Source organism: Microtus pennsylvanicus, chromosome 4 (assembly GCF_037038515.1).
Source record: "Microtus pennsylvanicus isolate mMicPen1 chromosome 4, mMicPen1.hap1, whole genome shotgun sequence".
NCBI classification, from domain to species: domain Eukaryota; kingdom Metazoa; phylum Chordata; class Mammalia; order Rodentia; family Cricetidae; genus Microtus; species Microtus pennsylvanicus.
In genome coordinates, this window is record NC_134582.1 from 132,257,413 (window position 1) to 132,273,207 (window position 15,795).

The 15,795-nt window shown below is 41.6% G+C and overlaps 1 protein-coding gene across 1 annotated transcript in view; it reads left to right on the forward strand.

Moving 5' to 3' along the window:
• Mrc1 (mannose receptor C-type 1) overlaps window positions 1-15,795 on the forward strand; it is an 89,742-nt gene that overhangs the window by 11,322 nt on the left and 62,625 nt on the right. The window contains exons 3-4 of the mRNA XM_075970534.1: window positions 4,355-4,528; window positions 8,183-8,347. Coding sequence (XP_075826649.1) covers window positions 4,355-4,528; window positions 8,183-8,347 — 339 coding nt within the window. The remainder of the gene's footprint in view (window positions 1-4,354; window positions 4,529-8,182; window positions 8,348-15,795) is intronic.

The following is a 15,795-nucleotide window of genomic DNA, read 5'->3' on the forward strand; positions in this document are numbered from 1 at the left end:
CTTTGAGTGCCTTTATATTACCTACTTTTAAGCAATGTGTTATAGTTTTCAGAAGTAGTTCATTGTGGTCTTTGACCCAAGCCTTCTGTTTGACATTGAGACTGTCCCGTTAGCTCTAATAAGGCTTTTCCTTACCTCCAGGGTAAGGTTAGGATCTCTCCGGAGAAATGATCGCAAGGACATTCTTTACTTCAGATCACCTGAAATGAAACTCTGAGTGTTTCTGATTATTTTATCACGCTGTGGTATTTGGAGACAAGAATCATTCTGGATTATTCAAACTGAGGAACTGGCTCATGGATTAGTGGGCATATCTAGTCACCCTCCTTAGATAAAGACACCATGAGCAGGGAGGGCAATTTCTTTATTTGAAGTGAATTCCTTGAGCCATCAAAGGGGAAAGATACTCAGAATTTTTAGTTTCCCCTTGTCTTAGTCAAATTTCATTCACTTTGAATCAGACAGCAAATCAAGACAATTCAAAAAAGCCTCGAACCTTTTACAAAGGCTTCTCTTTTGAACCAGATGATGCCACAGCCCCATTTCACATGTGGATATTTGGCTAGTATGAGGTATTATCTCGAACAACTTCAAGGTTGGAGGCCTTTGGGGACAGGGGAAACTTATTCCTAAACGACTTTTCTGCTGGGGCTGCGGAGACCTCGCTTATCACAGTGATACAGCCCAGGAACCCAGTTCCCTGTAAAGAGGTTATTTGTCTGCTTTCTGTCCATCTAAAGAGAAGAGGAGAGGAGAAATAGAAGTCATTGAGGGTGGAGTTCAGAAAAGAGCTATGTCCAGACATTTATTGAACTCGATATAAACTTAGAAATTCCAAAAGAGGCAAGCCAAGCAATGCCACCTTCCAGGGGAAACAACAGAAAACTCGAAGGGCAAGATAAGCTTGCTCAGACTTGATTGTGCCAAATTCAAAAAGGGGCCGATTGTCAAGCTGAGGAATTCAATTTGAGGATAATACTGTTAGAGTTCACCTCTTTGAACTTATCTGTTTCCTTCTTTTCTCACAGTCCTGGGGGTTAAATCTAAGGCTACACACATTCTGGGCATGCGCTCTCCTGCTTAGCTCTGCTTTCAGTCTTTCAGTTCTCCCCTCCCGCCCCGAGACAGGGTTTCTCTGTAGCTTTGGAGCCTGTTCTGGAACTAGCTCTTGTAGACCAGGCTGGCCTCGAACTCGCAGAGATCCGCCTGCCTCTGCCTCCTGAGCGATGGGATTAAAGGTGTGCACCACCATTGCCTGGCTGCCTTTAGTTCTTTTAGGCTTTGCTTTTTATTTAGAGGTAGGGTCTCACTAGGTTGCCTAGGCTGGCCTTGAATGTGGTCTGTAGCCCAGGTAACATTAAACTTAAAGTCTTCTTGCCTCAATCTCCTGAGTAGCCGGGATTACAGGCCTGTACCACCAAGCCTATTTATTTTAAAATACAGTAGTCTGTCACTATCTTTCTGTTCTGTCATTTGCTTTGAGGGAAATGTGCATAATACTTAGGGTAGCGATCATCACACTAATGTGTTTAAGAAACATCTGGTAAGATTGTTTAAATGTACAGCTTGCAAGCTCGATCCTCACCCAGATTCTAGGTTAGTACACAAGGATGACACAGGAGTCTTTGAATTATTTTAATGAAGAATTGTGTGATAGTTTTGTAGATGGCCCACCAGCTACCTTTTGCCAACACTTTGATGACCTTTCAACATATAAAATAATCTTGCTGAAGAGCCTAGACCCTCAAAATGACTTTAATTTGGAAACAATTAAATTGTGTGTATGTGTGTGTGTGTGAGAGAGAGAGAAAGGAAGAGAGAGAGAGAGAGAGAGAGAGAGAGAGAGAGAGAGAGAGAGAGAGAACACATGCGTATGAGTGCAGTATCTGTCTTGAAGAGGTGTCTGATCCCATGGACTTGAGTTTAGACAGTTGTGAGCCATCTGACATGGGTTCTTGAGTCCTCTGACAAAACACTGCCTGCTTTTAACTGCTGAATCATCTTTCCAGCTCTAGAGTCACCTTTAAATTGATTTAATACGATATAGGTTAAAATTGTAGATACGATGTTATTGAAAAACTGCTTGATATTAGAGATTGTTTTAGAAAAATAGTATTGTAAATTTGCATAATTTAAAGGACTATCTGGAAGTTTGTGCCCTAAAGGGAATGTGATTTGAGGGCAGTTTTGTGCTTCTTTAGTGAAGTGGGCAGGGTGGAGTTTGGTTCTTTGGACCTCTTTCAAACCTATTTTTGAATAAACATCTTATTTTTGAAAGAGCTCTTCTGGATGGCATCTATAAATCCAGTAGGAGAATGTATTCTCTGACTTACTGAAGCGTGCACTGGTCCTGTGGTTCCCATGGACTTTCTTTATGGGAAGGGGAAGGGCATGCTTGACCCTGAGAGTTGTCCCAATTCTTACTGAATCCAGCATGTTCCTCAAACAAACTTAAGATGTGAAGATTGGTCCTGGGCTGGAGAGATAGTTCAGTGGTAAAGATACTTGCAGCCAGGCCCAATGACCTGAGTTAAGTTCCTTAAACCCACGTGGTGGAAGGAGAGACCCTATTCCACAAGTTGCCCTCTCACTTCCTTGTGCACCCTGACACAATGCTCCATTCCACCTCACTAAAAAAAAAAGGAAGAACAGGTTCTCTCGGTGCCTCTCCATCTAGAATGTATTATATATGTATACAATGTCATCAGAGAAAATACAATAGTGATAGGTGTGAAGACACAACAGGTCGTCTCTGCATCCAGGAGCTGCAGGTGGGCAACCTCTGGGAGTTCAAAACCAGTTTATTTTCCATAGAAAATTATAGGTCTGTCAGAACTACATAGTAAAAGCCTGCCTCAAACAAGCCAAAGCAAAGCAAAAACAATGCAACACAAAACAAACTCCTCCCCCCAAGACAACAATAAAACAGAAACAAAAGTAGAAAGAAAATGGAAAATATGTAACTGGGAAATTGGAAAAAAAAACAGCAGAAATCAGAGGTCTAGTTTGGCACCAAAATTTTTCAAAACAAAATTTTTATTTTAGCTTGGAAGCTGCATACTTTAGATTATTGAACGTAAAAAGATGTTTGATTGCTAAATAAAATGATCTTAGGTGCTCTTAAAAAAGACTTGATATATATCTTAGCAGAACTAAAGTTAGAATAGTGTTTTGAAATTATTAATAACTAACTAAAAAGTAATTTTTGACTAATTGAAAACAAGTCCAATGAAATCAGTATAATGGGTGAAACAAAACAAAGCAGCAAAGAAGCAGCTGGGAACAGTGGCGGTACATGCTTGTAATCTCAGCATGCAGGAAACTGGGAGGATTAAGTCTGTGGCCACTCTAGGCTAAACAGCAAGACTGTCCCAAATTTCATGAATTGAAAAAGAAAAGTACTGACTGTGAATCCTGTTTAAGGGTTTTTTTTTTTTTTTTCGAGACAGGGTTTCTCTGTAGCTTTGGAGCCTGTCCTGGAACTCCCTTGGTAGACCTGGCTGGCCTCGAACTCACAGAGATCCGCCTGTCTCTGCCTCCCAAGTGCTGGGATTACAGGAGTGCGCCACCACCGCCCGGCTTGTTTAAGGGTTTTGAGTGATTTCTTTTTAGGATATGGATTAGAGAACTCTGCCGATCCTATCCATGCCCCCCACACAAACCACTTGAGCAACTAAGTGGAGGCTGACTTGCTCAGAGGTAGTTGGAGGGGATTCGAACATTGCCTGTGGCTCTATGCCGTGTGTGTGTGTGTGTGTGTGTGTGTGTGTGTGTGTGTGTGTGTGTGTACACATGTGTCAGAGGTTGATGGCCAGTGTTTTCTCCCATCACTCTCTACCTTAGGCAGAGTCAGGCTCTCTCACTTGAACCTGGCACTCACAGATTTGGTGGGTCTAGTTAGTTAGTTTGCTCTGAGACCCTGGCTCCATGTTCATATTTATCTGGGTCCCAAGGATCCAACCTCTGATTCTCACTTTTTGCCAGCTCCATAGCTTTAAGGTTGTTTCCAATCTGAAGAGTTATTGAGACTATACTTCTAGCCAAGAGGAAGGACAGCATCTGCCTGCCTTGGAGGAAAGGCAGAAGTTAAAGCTGGTGTCGCAAGAGCTTATTGCCAATGTTTCCTCAAAGAAAGGAGCACAGTCCATTCCAAACGGTGGTGGGAAAGGGGCGGGGCTAGAATTGGTTCCTAAATTCGTGCTGCAACTGGTGCCAAGCGACGGACTACGGAGAGGTGGAGGGGACAGGGTCTGCAGATCAGAAGAGCCAGAGCAGCTCCCTCAGGACGCCTGTGAAGTCAGCGTACAGACACATGCCACTTTCATTCTAAATGCAAACCCCTGTGTCCCCACAGCCATGTACTCCTTGCTGGGCAATGCAAACGGAGCCATCTGCGCTTTCCCGTTCAAGTTTGAGAACAAATGGTACGCAGACTGCACCAGCGCTGGGCGCTCAGACGGATGGCTCTGGTGTGGAACCACCACTGACTACGACACCGACAAGCTGTTCGGATTTTGTCCATTGCAATGTAAGTAACCGACCAAGATATGCTTGGAACAGTCACCATGACAACAAGGTGGTAGGACCTCGGCCTTATGTAGAACATGTTCCCCCAATTTTTTTCACACTTGTTATCCTAGAGTATCCCACTCTAACCCCTTACAGACACCACAGCTCTCATTTTACCGTGGAGAAAACGAACCACTGTGGCTGAAGACCATTGTTTGTATTTAGGTTTTGGGGGGAAGATCAGACAGCACCACTATTGCCCCAACATTCCTTGTATGAAATAACACCCTAATTTGCTGAAACTTTAGGGCAAAGTATACTGTATACAGTATTATATAGACAATGCTGGAGGTAGACACCCCATTCTGCCAAACCCCAAATGCTTTAGCTTTATAAAGCCGCAGGTTGAAACCAGAATTTAAATGGCATGATAAATGTGTTTGGTGGGAGAAAGAGTTTGAGGGTTCTCAAGTTTTGTGTCAGCATGTGCTGGAGCTCCTAGCTGTGAAAATGATACTGCCTTAAAGCCCCAACAGGGTGGAATTTGATATCAAGGGAATTGGGTAATTTATGCTTCTAAGTTTTTTGAAAATGAAAATTCAAGTGTTCCTAGAACTAGCAAGACCACATCAAGTACCAGAACTTGAAATCTGTGGTTCTGTCCTTGTTTAAGAATCTGTAAAAAAGTGTGTGACAGGTCTAGGTGGAGTTGGGGGTACAGCTTGAGGGCAGAGCTAGGGCCGAGGATGGAGGGAGTGCTTGAAGTCTTTGCCTTATTTCTGCTTCTCTGAACATCCTTCTTGCAGTCAGACTCCCCTTCCTAAGTTACGTATGTCCAACCTCTGTCACATTTATTGCTGGATTATTGCAGCATGTTTCCTCACATCCCCCAGGCTTGGTTTTCTGCTGCCCCATAAAGGAAACTGGGGCCAGGGAGGAGACTCTAGTGGGGCCCAGAACTGTTGTGGAATTCTCTGAGCTGCAGTAACATTGTGTCCTACTAAGCTTTTGGCAACCACAAATTCATGCATCGAATTCTTACTCTGCTAGTATTCTAAGGCAGTAAAACTTAGCAAAATTTCTTAATGTCAAACTATACCATATTTCTGAGCATTTTCCCAAATGTCTTGTTAAAAGCAAACGAGTTCATACTCTGTATTGCATTGTAATTGCCTCTTCAGCATCTGATGAGTGTCCATGAAGGTCACAGGCCTCAAATCCTTAAAGGTACCATGCTCTGGTCGTGACTGAGGTAGATGTATTTATAACGACACTTGAAGTTCATGGCCTTCGAGTCCATACAGGTACAATTCTCTAGCCTTGATGGAGGTAGATACATTTGCCTCTCTTCTATCAACATTTACAAATTGATTTCCATTTAAGGTTTACAGCTGTCTAATGTTTTGAATGAGAAATCTTTTTGTCTGGAAAAGTGGCGTACCTATTTTTCAACCAGCGAAGAGTTGTCTTCACTTAGTAAGAGTGATACTTTCTAAATCCATCCTCATTTTTCTCAGGGATATGTGCTTCATGGCCCCAACCATAGCATCCTTCCCTTAAGTGGTATTGATAGAAGACTTATTGGGTGTGTGATGGATAGCATGTGGAGAACAAATGGGACATCAGTAACACAGACTTTGATGTCCTTGGATGTGTGTGGGAATGGAATTCCCAATTTATCCATTACAATATTATTTAGTCTTGTTAATTCTGTGTATTCAAAGCCAAATGATATATTTGTCCTGACATAACATATGAAAGACAAATAACTATAGAAAAGTTTTTTTTAATTTCCATCTGCATAAAATTTTAATTTTGTTTTGTGGGTCAGTCAAAGGAGAATTTTATTTTATATTATTTTATTATTTTACAATAACTTTAAGCCCAGTAGGTTTGATCCAGGACAAGGAGGTATTGGTCACTGACCTAGTGCCACAAAACACATGCTCCCATTGTCCTTTAGGTTGTTTATGATAATGTTTTCCTTCTGTTTAGATACTCACTTTCACATATCATGAGGACAGGAAAAGGAAAAGAGCCCATTCTCTTAATTGTCCATAGCTTGCAGCTTTGGCTTTTGGGATCAGCTTCCCTGGTTTACCCCAGAAGCTGAGCTCTGGGGAGCTGCACAGTCAGTGAACTGGTGTGTTCATCGAGAGATGTGTTTTAACCGTTTGATTTCAAATGTAAAAGAAACTTTCTTTAAATGAAAAAAAGAGTTACTTCAGTTCGCATTGGGGTCATTACATCCTCTTGACTATTTCCAAATAAGGAAATACCATCCTTTAGTCCACAATCACATTTTCTACCTTATTCTAAGCAAACCCACAAGTATTAAATATTTTTTTAAAAATGTTTGTCTTTAAATAAAACCCAAATATATCTCACTGGAAAGTCTCATTTACACAAACATTAAATTTGTCAAACATCAGATCATTCTAACACTTTATATTACTGATTGAAATTTATTTGTCTGTAAGCATACAGTGATTTTTCTAGTTGTTTTAGTTCTGGGGTGTAGCTGAGTAGTCCAGTGCCCACGCACCTTCAGCAGTGGCCTGGGTTCCATCTGCAACATCATCATCATCAACAACAACAAGGACAAACTTTGGACATTCTATGCCATTGCATGAATCAAGTTCTAACAATTTTTTCCTCCTTCTTTGATGTGTGGGGGGTGGAGGGTGCATGTGGGACTGAAAGCACTCTGATTGCCACTTCCTCATCAGACACGAAACACAATAAGATCTAGAGTTAAGAATTACAATGCAGTACACGAGATGGTATGGATAGTTTAACACTTTCTTGAAAACTTTAAAAATTATATAATCTCTGTTCTTTTCCCTGAAGTAATTGCAAAGGTTTTGCTGTTTTTCCCAAGGTTGTAAGCAGAATTTTGTGTTATTAAGAAACAAGAAAGAGACATATTCTCCAAGCATAAAACATTTTATTTGCTACCTTCAAAATATCTTATATGTAAAAGGCTATAAATAATATTTATCTACATTATTAAGCTTTCATAAAGTCCACTAAGTTTATTTGCAATCCTATAATATCGAAGGGCCAATATAAGTGAAAGTGGCCAGTTTTTTTTAACCACGGGAAAAAAGCCTGACGATTAGCATGTCCTATTGCCGGGACCTAGATGGAATGCGTCCTGGTGATGAGAAAGTGAAGCTCTGAAAGCCACTTTATTCTCTGTTGGCAGGTTCAGGTGTTCCCAGCCTGTCTAAAGGAGTCTGTGAACTTTCTTCTTATTCCTTACTTCAAAGACCAAATTAGACAACAGAGACACTTACCTTAAGAAACCATGCGTTATTTCCTCTCCCTTACCTGGTTCGTTCACTGATCCAGAACACTGGGATGGTGTCTTGATTTTTCTTCCTTGTATCTGCTTCATATCTTACATCATCCAATCCAAATGTCCCAGCAGGAAAACAGGGAAAAGTTGTGTCTCTTTCTTACCTTAGATGCATGAAACACTCTAACTGTGGTTGGCTATGAGACATCTACTCTTCATCTCAGGAGCGAGGAAAGTACAGCTGGCTTTAAAGATGAGTAAAAGGCCAGCAACTGAAGATGTGATGAGGGGAGCTGGATGGGTTGTGAATGTATTGTTCTCTGTAAGCATTTCCCATGCATCACACAGCTAACTGAGTCTCTTCTTTCGCAGTTGAAGGTAGTGAGAGGCTCTGGAATAAAGACCCGTTGACCGGAGTTCTTTACCAAATAAACTCCAAGTCTGCCTTAACCTGGCATCAGGCAAGGGAAAGCTGCAAACAGCAGAATGCCGAGCTCTTGAGCATCACTGAGATTCACGAGCAAACGTACCTGACAGGTAATGACAGAATTCAAAAATGTACGTAAAATTGGATTACTTGATTTCCACATCATATAACTTAAGAGTAGGTAATAAAATGAATTGTTAATGTCATGAAAATTTTGTCTCTTAGCAGCTGGTATAGATCATATAAGAAATCCATGTTCAGAAAACAAAGGGAGATGACAAATAACTGTCATATCTAGAGTGGATTTTGTTCTATCAGTATCTGCCTTTAGAGCTGGTGTTAAAGGTTCTGAGGAGTGAACTCAGCAAAGAGCAAAGGAAGCCAATATCAATGAGTGGTATAGTTTTTGGATGCAGCAGTGATACCCATGTTTAACCTGAAGCCAAAGGTTTTCTGTTAGCATCAGAGAGCTCAAGATGACAAAATGAAGTGAACAATTAGTAGCAGAGGCAGGTTAATAATTCCTGTGCAAATCTAAGTCCCTCTGACTTTGCCTGTCCAACTGCCAGATCTATGCATTTTCAGGTTTTATTTCTACAATGTATTATTTGACTTTTTAAACATCTATTACAAAGCTGTGAAATTAGTATTTAATTGAGAAAAGAATATATATCTAATCTGTAACACTCATTCCTGAGGGTTGGAGAGGTGGCTCAGTTGCCAGAAAGCTTGTCCAGCATGTAAGAAGGCCTGGGTTTGATCTCAAGCAATCCCTCCCATTTCCCCACCCACCCAACTTAATTGTTCTCTCTCAAAAAAGTAAAACAGCAACAAGAGCAAAAAATGGGCATGTAGTTATATCGATTATTTTTCTGCCAGTGATAAATTACTCTGACCAAAAGCAACTTAGGAAAGATTCATTTTGGCTTACAGTTCCAGAGGGATAGAGTCCGTCATGGCATGGGAGGCAAGCCAGCAAGAGGATGAGGCTGACCTAGCAGGCAGGAAACAGAGAGATCACATCTGATCCATGCAAGAGAAGCAGAGAAAGAAAGAGCAGGAAGTGAGGCCGGTTTATAAAATTTCAGCGTCTGCCCTCAGTGACATACTTCCTTTCGCAATGCTCAACCTTCTAAAGGCTCCACAGCCTTCCCAAACAGTGCTATCAACTGGAGACCAAGTGTTCTGATAGAAAGACCTTTGGGGGGTACTTTTCTTTCTAACTATTGCAGTGGTGCACACCTATATTTCTTTTTCCTTTTTGGATTTTTTTTGAGTTGATCTTGTATTCTGCCACATCACTGTTTATCAGCTGTAGAAGTTCCCTCATAGAGTTTTTGGGGTCACTTATGTATACTATCACATCATCGGCAAACAATGAAAGTTTAACTTCTTCCTTTCCAAACTGAATCCCCTTAATCTCTTTTCATTGTCTTATTGCTCTACCCAGAACTTCAAGAACTATGTTGAATAGATATGAAAGAGTGGACAGCCTTGTCTTGTTCCTGGTTTTAGTGGGATCACTTTGAGTTTCTCTCCATTTAATTTGATGCTGGCTGTCGGCCTGCAGTATATTGCTTTTATTATGTTTAGGCATGTTCCTTGTAAGGGTTTCTCCACGACCCTTATTATAAAGGGTTGCTGGATTTTGTTGAATGCTTTTTCAGAATCTAATGAGATGATTATATGTTTTTTTCTTTCAGTTTGTTTATATGGTGGATTACATTGACAGATTTTCATATGTTGAATCATCCCTGCATCTCTGGGATGAAGCTGACTTGGTCATGATGATTTTTTGATGTGTTCTTGGGTTCTGTTTGCCAGTATTTTATTGAGTATTTTTGCATCAAAGTTTGTGAGTGAGATTGCTCTGTAATTCCCTTTCTTAGTTGAGTCTTTGTGTGGTTTGGGTATTAGGGTAATTACAGTCTTGTAGAAAGAGTTGGGCAATGTTCCTTCTGTTTCTATTGTGTGGGAAAATTTGAGGAGTATAGGTATTAGCTCTTCTCTGAAGTTCTGGTAGAATTTTGTGCTGAAATAATCCAGCCATGGACTTTTCTTGGTTGGGAGACTTCATGTTCTCACTCAAAAACATAAAATAAAATCAGCACCACAACAAAAGGAAAACAAAAGCAGAAACATAAACCTTTGGCTTCCCGTTTGTGTTGGCCAGTAACCCTTGGGTATGGGGCCTGGCCTGGCCTGAGGACGTCAACCCTGGGTGACATATTTCAGTAGCCATACACCCTGGCTTTTTTATTTATTTTTTGCTTGTTTATTATGCAAGACCTCTCTCTGGGACTTGGAGATCCCTGTTTAGGCTAATCTGACTGTCCAGTGAGTCCCCAGAATCCTCATGTCTCTGACTCACAGCACTGCCGTCACACTTGGCATTTTATGTTTTTGGTGATCAAACTTAGTTCTTATAACACAGCAAGCACATTCCTGATGAAGTTATTTTCTCAGCTCTTCTTATTGCCATTTTATAATAGTTATTTGCTCAAATATCCCATAATTATTTACAAACACTTTAAGGTCCTGTGATTTCCCTCCACGTTTATTCAGGATATCTTGATGATTTAGTGATGGCATTCTGCTAGGTCCCAGAGACACCTAAGCTGATCCTGACCTGTCCACATGGGACTTAAAGTCCTATGGGGAAAACAGATGTAAATGAGAAAACCAGGAAGTGACCAAGCACAGTGAATTGGGAATACAGTGTGGAGTTTGAGCTGGTGAGGTGAGCTGCTGAAGAAGAGGCTTGTTATGATAGGTATGCCTCCCATCCAGGGAGTTCACGGCCCCTTCCAAGGAAAAGTTCTTTATTTGCTGACTGTCAAATGATGAAAAAAGTTAAGGCAATTTTTTTTTAGAAGTTTACCCTAAGGTTTGAGCAATGGAATGGTTAATTGTTAGCAAGAACACAGCATAGTAGGTTCTTCATTTTTATTTTTTATTATTATTATTTTTTTTGGTTTTTCGAGAAAGGGTTTCTCTGTGGCTTTGGAGCCTGTCCTGGAACTAGCTCTGTAGACCAGGCTGGTCTCGAACTCACAGAGATCCACCTGCCTCTGCCTCCCAAGTGCTGGGATTAAAGGCGTGCGCCACCATCGCCCGGCTTCTTCATTTTTATTTTTTATGTTTATGTATTTAGCATGCGTGTGTGTGCGTTTGTGTGTGTGTGTGTGTGTGTGTGTGTGTGTGTGTGTGTGTGTAGGTCAAAAGACAGCCCCAGGAACCAAACTCAGATTCTTAAGCTGGGTGGCAAGCGCTTTTTCCCACAGAGCCATCTCACCAGCCCCACACTTCGTTGGGATGTAGGTACTTGGATCATCTTCCAGTCGAGATAGTAGATAGCCCAGAAAACTGCGTTTTGCCTATATCCCAGGTGATTTGTAGGTGTGGATAGCAGCTTTTCCTATCAGAGCCCGAGTCCAGGTCTCCGGGTCACATGGGAGCACTGCCCTGATGGCCTCGGAGTCACATGGGTACACTGCCCTGATGGTGTCCGGGTCACATGGGAGCACTGTCCTGATGGTGTCCGGGTCACATGGGAGCACTGCCCTGATGGTCTCCGGGTCACATGGGAGCACTGCCCTGATGGTCTCCGGGTCACATGGGAGCACTGCCCTGATGGCCTCCGGGTCACATGAGTACACTGCCCTGATGGTCTCCGGGTCACATGGGAGCACTGCCCTGATGGTCTCCGGGTCACATGGGAGCACTGCCCTGATGGCCTCAGAGTCACATGGGTACACTGCCCTGATGGTCTCCGGGTCACATGGGTACACTGTCCTGATGGTCTCCGGGTCACATGGGAGCACTGCCCTGATGGCCTCGGAGTCACATGGGAGCACTGCCCGATGTTGTCTGGGTCACATGGGTACACTGCCCTGATGAGCAAGTGCTGTGAGCATGTTAGCCGGGCAGCAGGCAGGCCGTGGACACTCAGGCCTGAGCTCCCTTCCCATGTTTCCTTGAGTCTTATTCAAGTCTCAGAATTGCAGTCAGCAGATTTCCAGTAGAATCTGGACGTGTGTAGATTTCTAGGGAGACCTAGGGCACTTCCTGCCTTTCTGTAAGTCAAAAATATCATGCCACAAGGAAAGGTTATCTGACAGGAAACACGAAATAATCTGGAGCAGAGGAAAGACATTCCTTTTCTCTAGAAGGAAGATAGTCATGGCATTTGATATCCATGGGCTTGTACTGAGGAGGAATCTGGTAAATAATGGTGGGGCAGATGGTGGTCTGTGATGTGTTCTCTTTGAGAATAGACCCTCAAATGGAAAACAACCCATAATAGACATAAAGTATATTCTATGAGGGGAGCTTGGGAAGTAAGCAGGACTTTTTTAAATGCATACTCCATGGTGATGAGTCTGAAGTTAAAGACTTGTTAAGATGTGTGTGGTGGTTGATGGGGTGGAGGGAGCGATTGCAAGCTTGAGGCCGGTGTGGGCCTTCATAGGGAGACTGCCAGAAACAAACACATTGGTTGTCCTCTTTTTTTTTTAAAGAACTTTATTTTTTTAAATAATTCATTTATTTTTATTTTGTGTGCATTGGTATCAGATATTGCAATTACAGACAGTTGTGAGCTGCCATGTGGGTGCTGGGAATTGGAAATTGAACTCAGGTCCTCTGAAAGAGCAGTCCTTGCTCTTAACCTCTGAGCCATCTCTCCAGCTCTCTCTCTTTTGGGTAGGGGCTATGTGCCAGACACTAGAATTAATTCCTTCCTTCCTTCCTTCCTTCCTTCCTTCCTTCCTTCCTTCCTTCCTTCCTTCCTTCCTTCCTTCCATCCTTTTTCTTCTTCTTTTTGTTTATTTTATGAGACAGAGTTTCTTTGTAGCTTTGGTGCCTGTCCTGAAACTCACTCTGTAGACCAGGCTGGCATCAAACTCACAGAGATCCACCTGCCTCTGCCTCCCAAGTGTCACCACCACCCTGCTGGAATTTTTCTGAAACTCATAATTAATCTCGCAGATGACTATTGTTATCACACTTTAAAGAGGAGATAGAAGATCAGTGGACTAACATGAGGTAGGTTGCTTCTTGTTGCAAGTGTGTAAAAAGAACTGAATTGAAGTTCATCTCTGTCTTCCATTTTACCCTGCCCGAGTCTCACCCACAAAATGAGCAGGGATCTGGCATTCCCACAGTGCCAGAGAGAGCCTCAGTTCATTCACCAAAATCTCCTTGTGCCAGTAAATGTCTTTCTAACCTGTAATCTGATGTCATACTATCCCCAGGGTGGCATGCTTCCACCCGGATGCTTGTTTCCACATGGACCACGGCCATTCTATCTTCTTCACTTCAGCTTCTCCCCAGAGTTAGGATGCTCCATTTAATCCTCAATTCCTAAACCTAACTACGTGTAGTTTGAATGATCATTCACAGAATTGAAAGGAGATGAAGGAAGTAAAATTTGGCTTGTTACCAGACTTGTGTGTGTGTGTGTGTGTGTGTGTGTGTGTGTGTAGACTGATTTCCTATGGTATTGCCTGAAAATAAATGGTATATACATGTGGAGAGTGAAATTAAAATACTAGTGTAATAATGGAAGTCTCTATCATACCTAAGTTCAAAAGCAGACTTCAAAGTACGTTATTATATGATGCATGCACCCAAAATAAAAAAGGAGTCCTTTGGAATTGATAACTGATGCTTTGTATAGCTAGAATAAAACTTCTTGGTCTGAATAAAAATTCTTTACAAAATTACACATCTGCCTGAGTGCTTGATGCTCATCTGCTTCCAGGGTGCTTCCTTTTATTCTCCTGTGCTGAGGACGGATCATCACAGATGTCAGACTTTTAAAGGACACTCTTAGTAGAGGACTTGAATTTTGTTCCCAAATCACTCGATAGCTAATCTCAATTCAACATGTAGCTGCTAGCAGTCATGGAAATGATAGCCATCACATGTACTTACTTGGCACATAACTATCTTGTAGGCCTAATTTTAAAAGTATTGATTTGGTTCTCAAGCTCAGAGGCCCCATGGAGTTGATGGGGTATGGGGTACAGGGTATGGGTTATGGGGCACCCAGAAGGTGACTTCCTTAAACATCTGCTGTCATTTCTCATAGTGCTGGACCTGGTGATTTAACTCAAACCTGATACAAAAGCACACTCTTGAACCACTTTTACTTTTTGCTTTTGAGACAGACTCTTGTTATGTAGTCCTGGCTGGCCTGGTACTTACTACCTGGTCTCAAATATACAACGATCCTCCGTGTGTAGCTTCAGCCTCTAGAGTGCTAGAATTACAAGCATGTATTATCATGCTCCTAACTCCTTGGCTGGTAATTATTTTTAAACTTCTAGAGCACTTACCTTTTGTAAGTTATATTTAACACTTTGAAATGCTACTAGTTGGGTCTTGCCTTTAAGCCTCTAACTCTTGATACTGCTTGGTTCAGCATCCCGAGTGCTGGGGTTCTATAGACATGCACAAACGTGTTCAACCTGAAATGGTACTTTTATAAAGTGTTTCCCTATATTCCTCCGGAAATAGGGGAGTGATAATTATTCGAGTTAGTATAAACTTATTATTTTAGAATTTGTGAAAATATAACATTCAGCAATAATTGTCTTAATATAAATGATAGTATCGATGCAGTATGATCCCTTAATGTTTTTAGCACAGTCTAGAGATATGTTTTCTCTTGCATGAAGGTGAGGCAATGATTTTTAGCTTATTTCTTATTCATCCTAAAGGGATTATATATTACTCCAAATAATTTCAGTAATATATAAAAACAGTAAAGTAAAGGAGTTAATGGTGGCACAGATAAGTTATAAAGTTGGCATAACACAAATTCACCATCTGTTTTAATGAAGAGTATTTTATATTTATCACAGGGCTCTACAATTAAGTGATACCTTCCCATATTGATGACAGTTTTCTTAGCAAGTCTTTAAATAAATACTTTCATAATTTGGAGTAAAATTTTAACATTGAAAACCTAGCCAAGAGTTATTGGTAAATGTCATGTAACAAGGAACAGGATGCTGAAAACTGTTAGGAGCAAGGTCGCTGACCGGAAACACCTACTTGGCCCATTGTTCTTTGTGTAAGGTACCTTGCTAGTACTTGAAATTATTTACAGGGAAATCTATGTGAACATTTTGGTTTTAGATTTATTATTTTGCTTTCTGTTTATGAGTATTTTGCCTGTATGCTCATCAATGTGTCGAATGCCCATGGAAGTCAGAAGAAGGCATCTGATCCCCTGGAACTGGAGTTACACGTGGGTGCTGGGAACTGAACCTTGGTCCTCTGAAAGAACAACAAGTGCTGTTAATCACTGTGCTACCTGTCTAGTTCCTGGAAGTTTAAGTTTAAGGTGACTAAATCCATTGGAAATACTCAACGGAACCCTGGGTTCTGGTTCTGACCCCTACTACTGCTCCATAACCCTCAGCAAGGTGTTTAGCCTGTCCATCTTTGTTTGTCCTGGCTGTCCTATGAGAGAACTGGACTAGATACTTCCCCAGATACAATACACTTCAGAAAGCCACACTAGCTCCCCAATCCTTTCCTTCTAGAA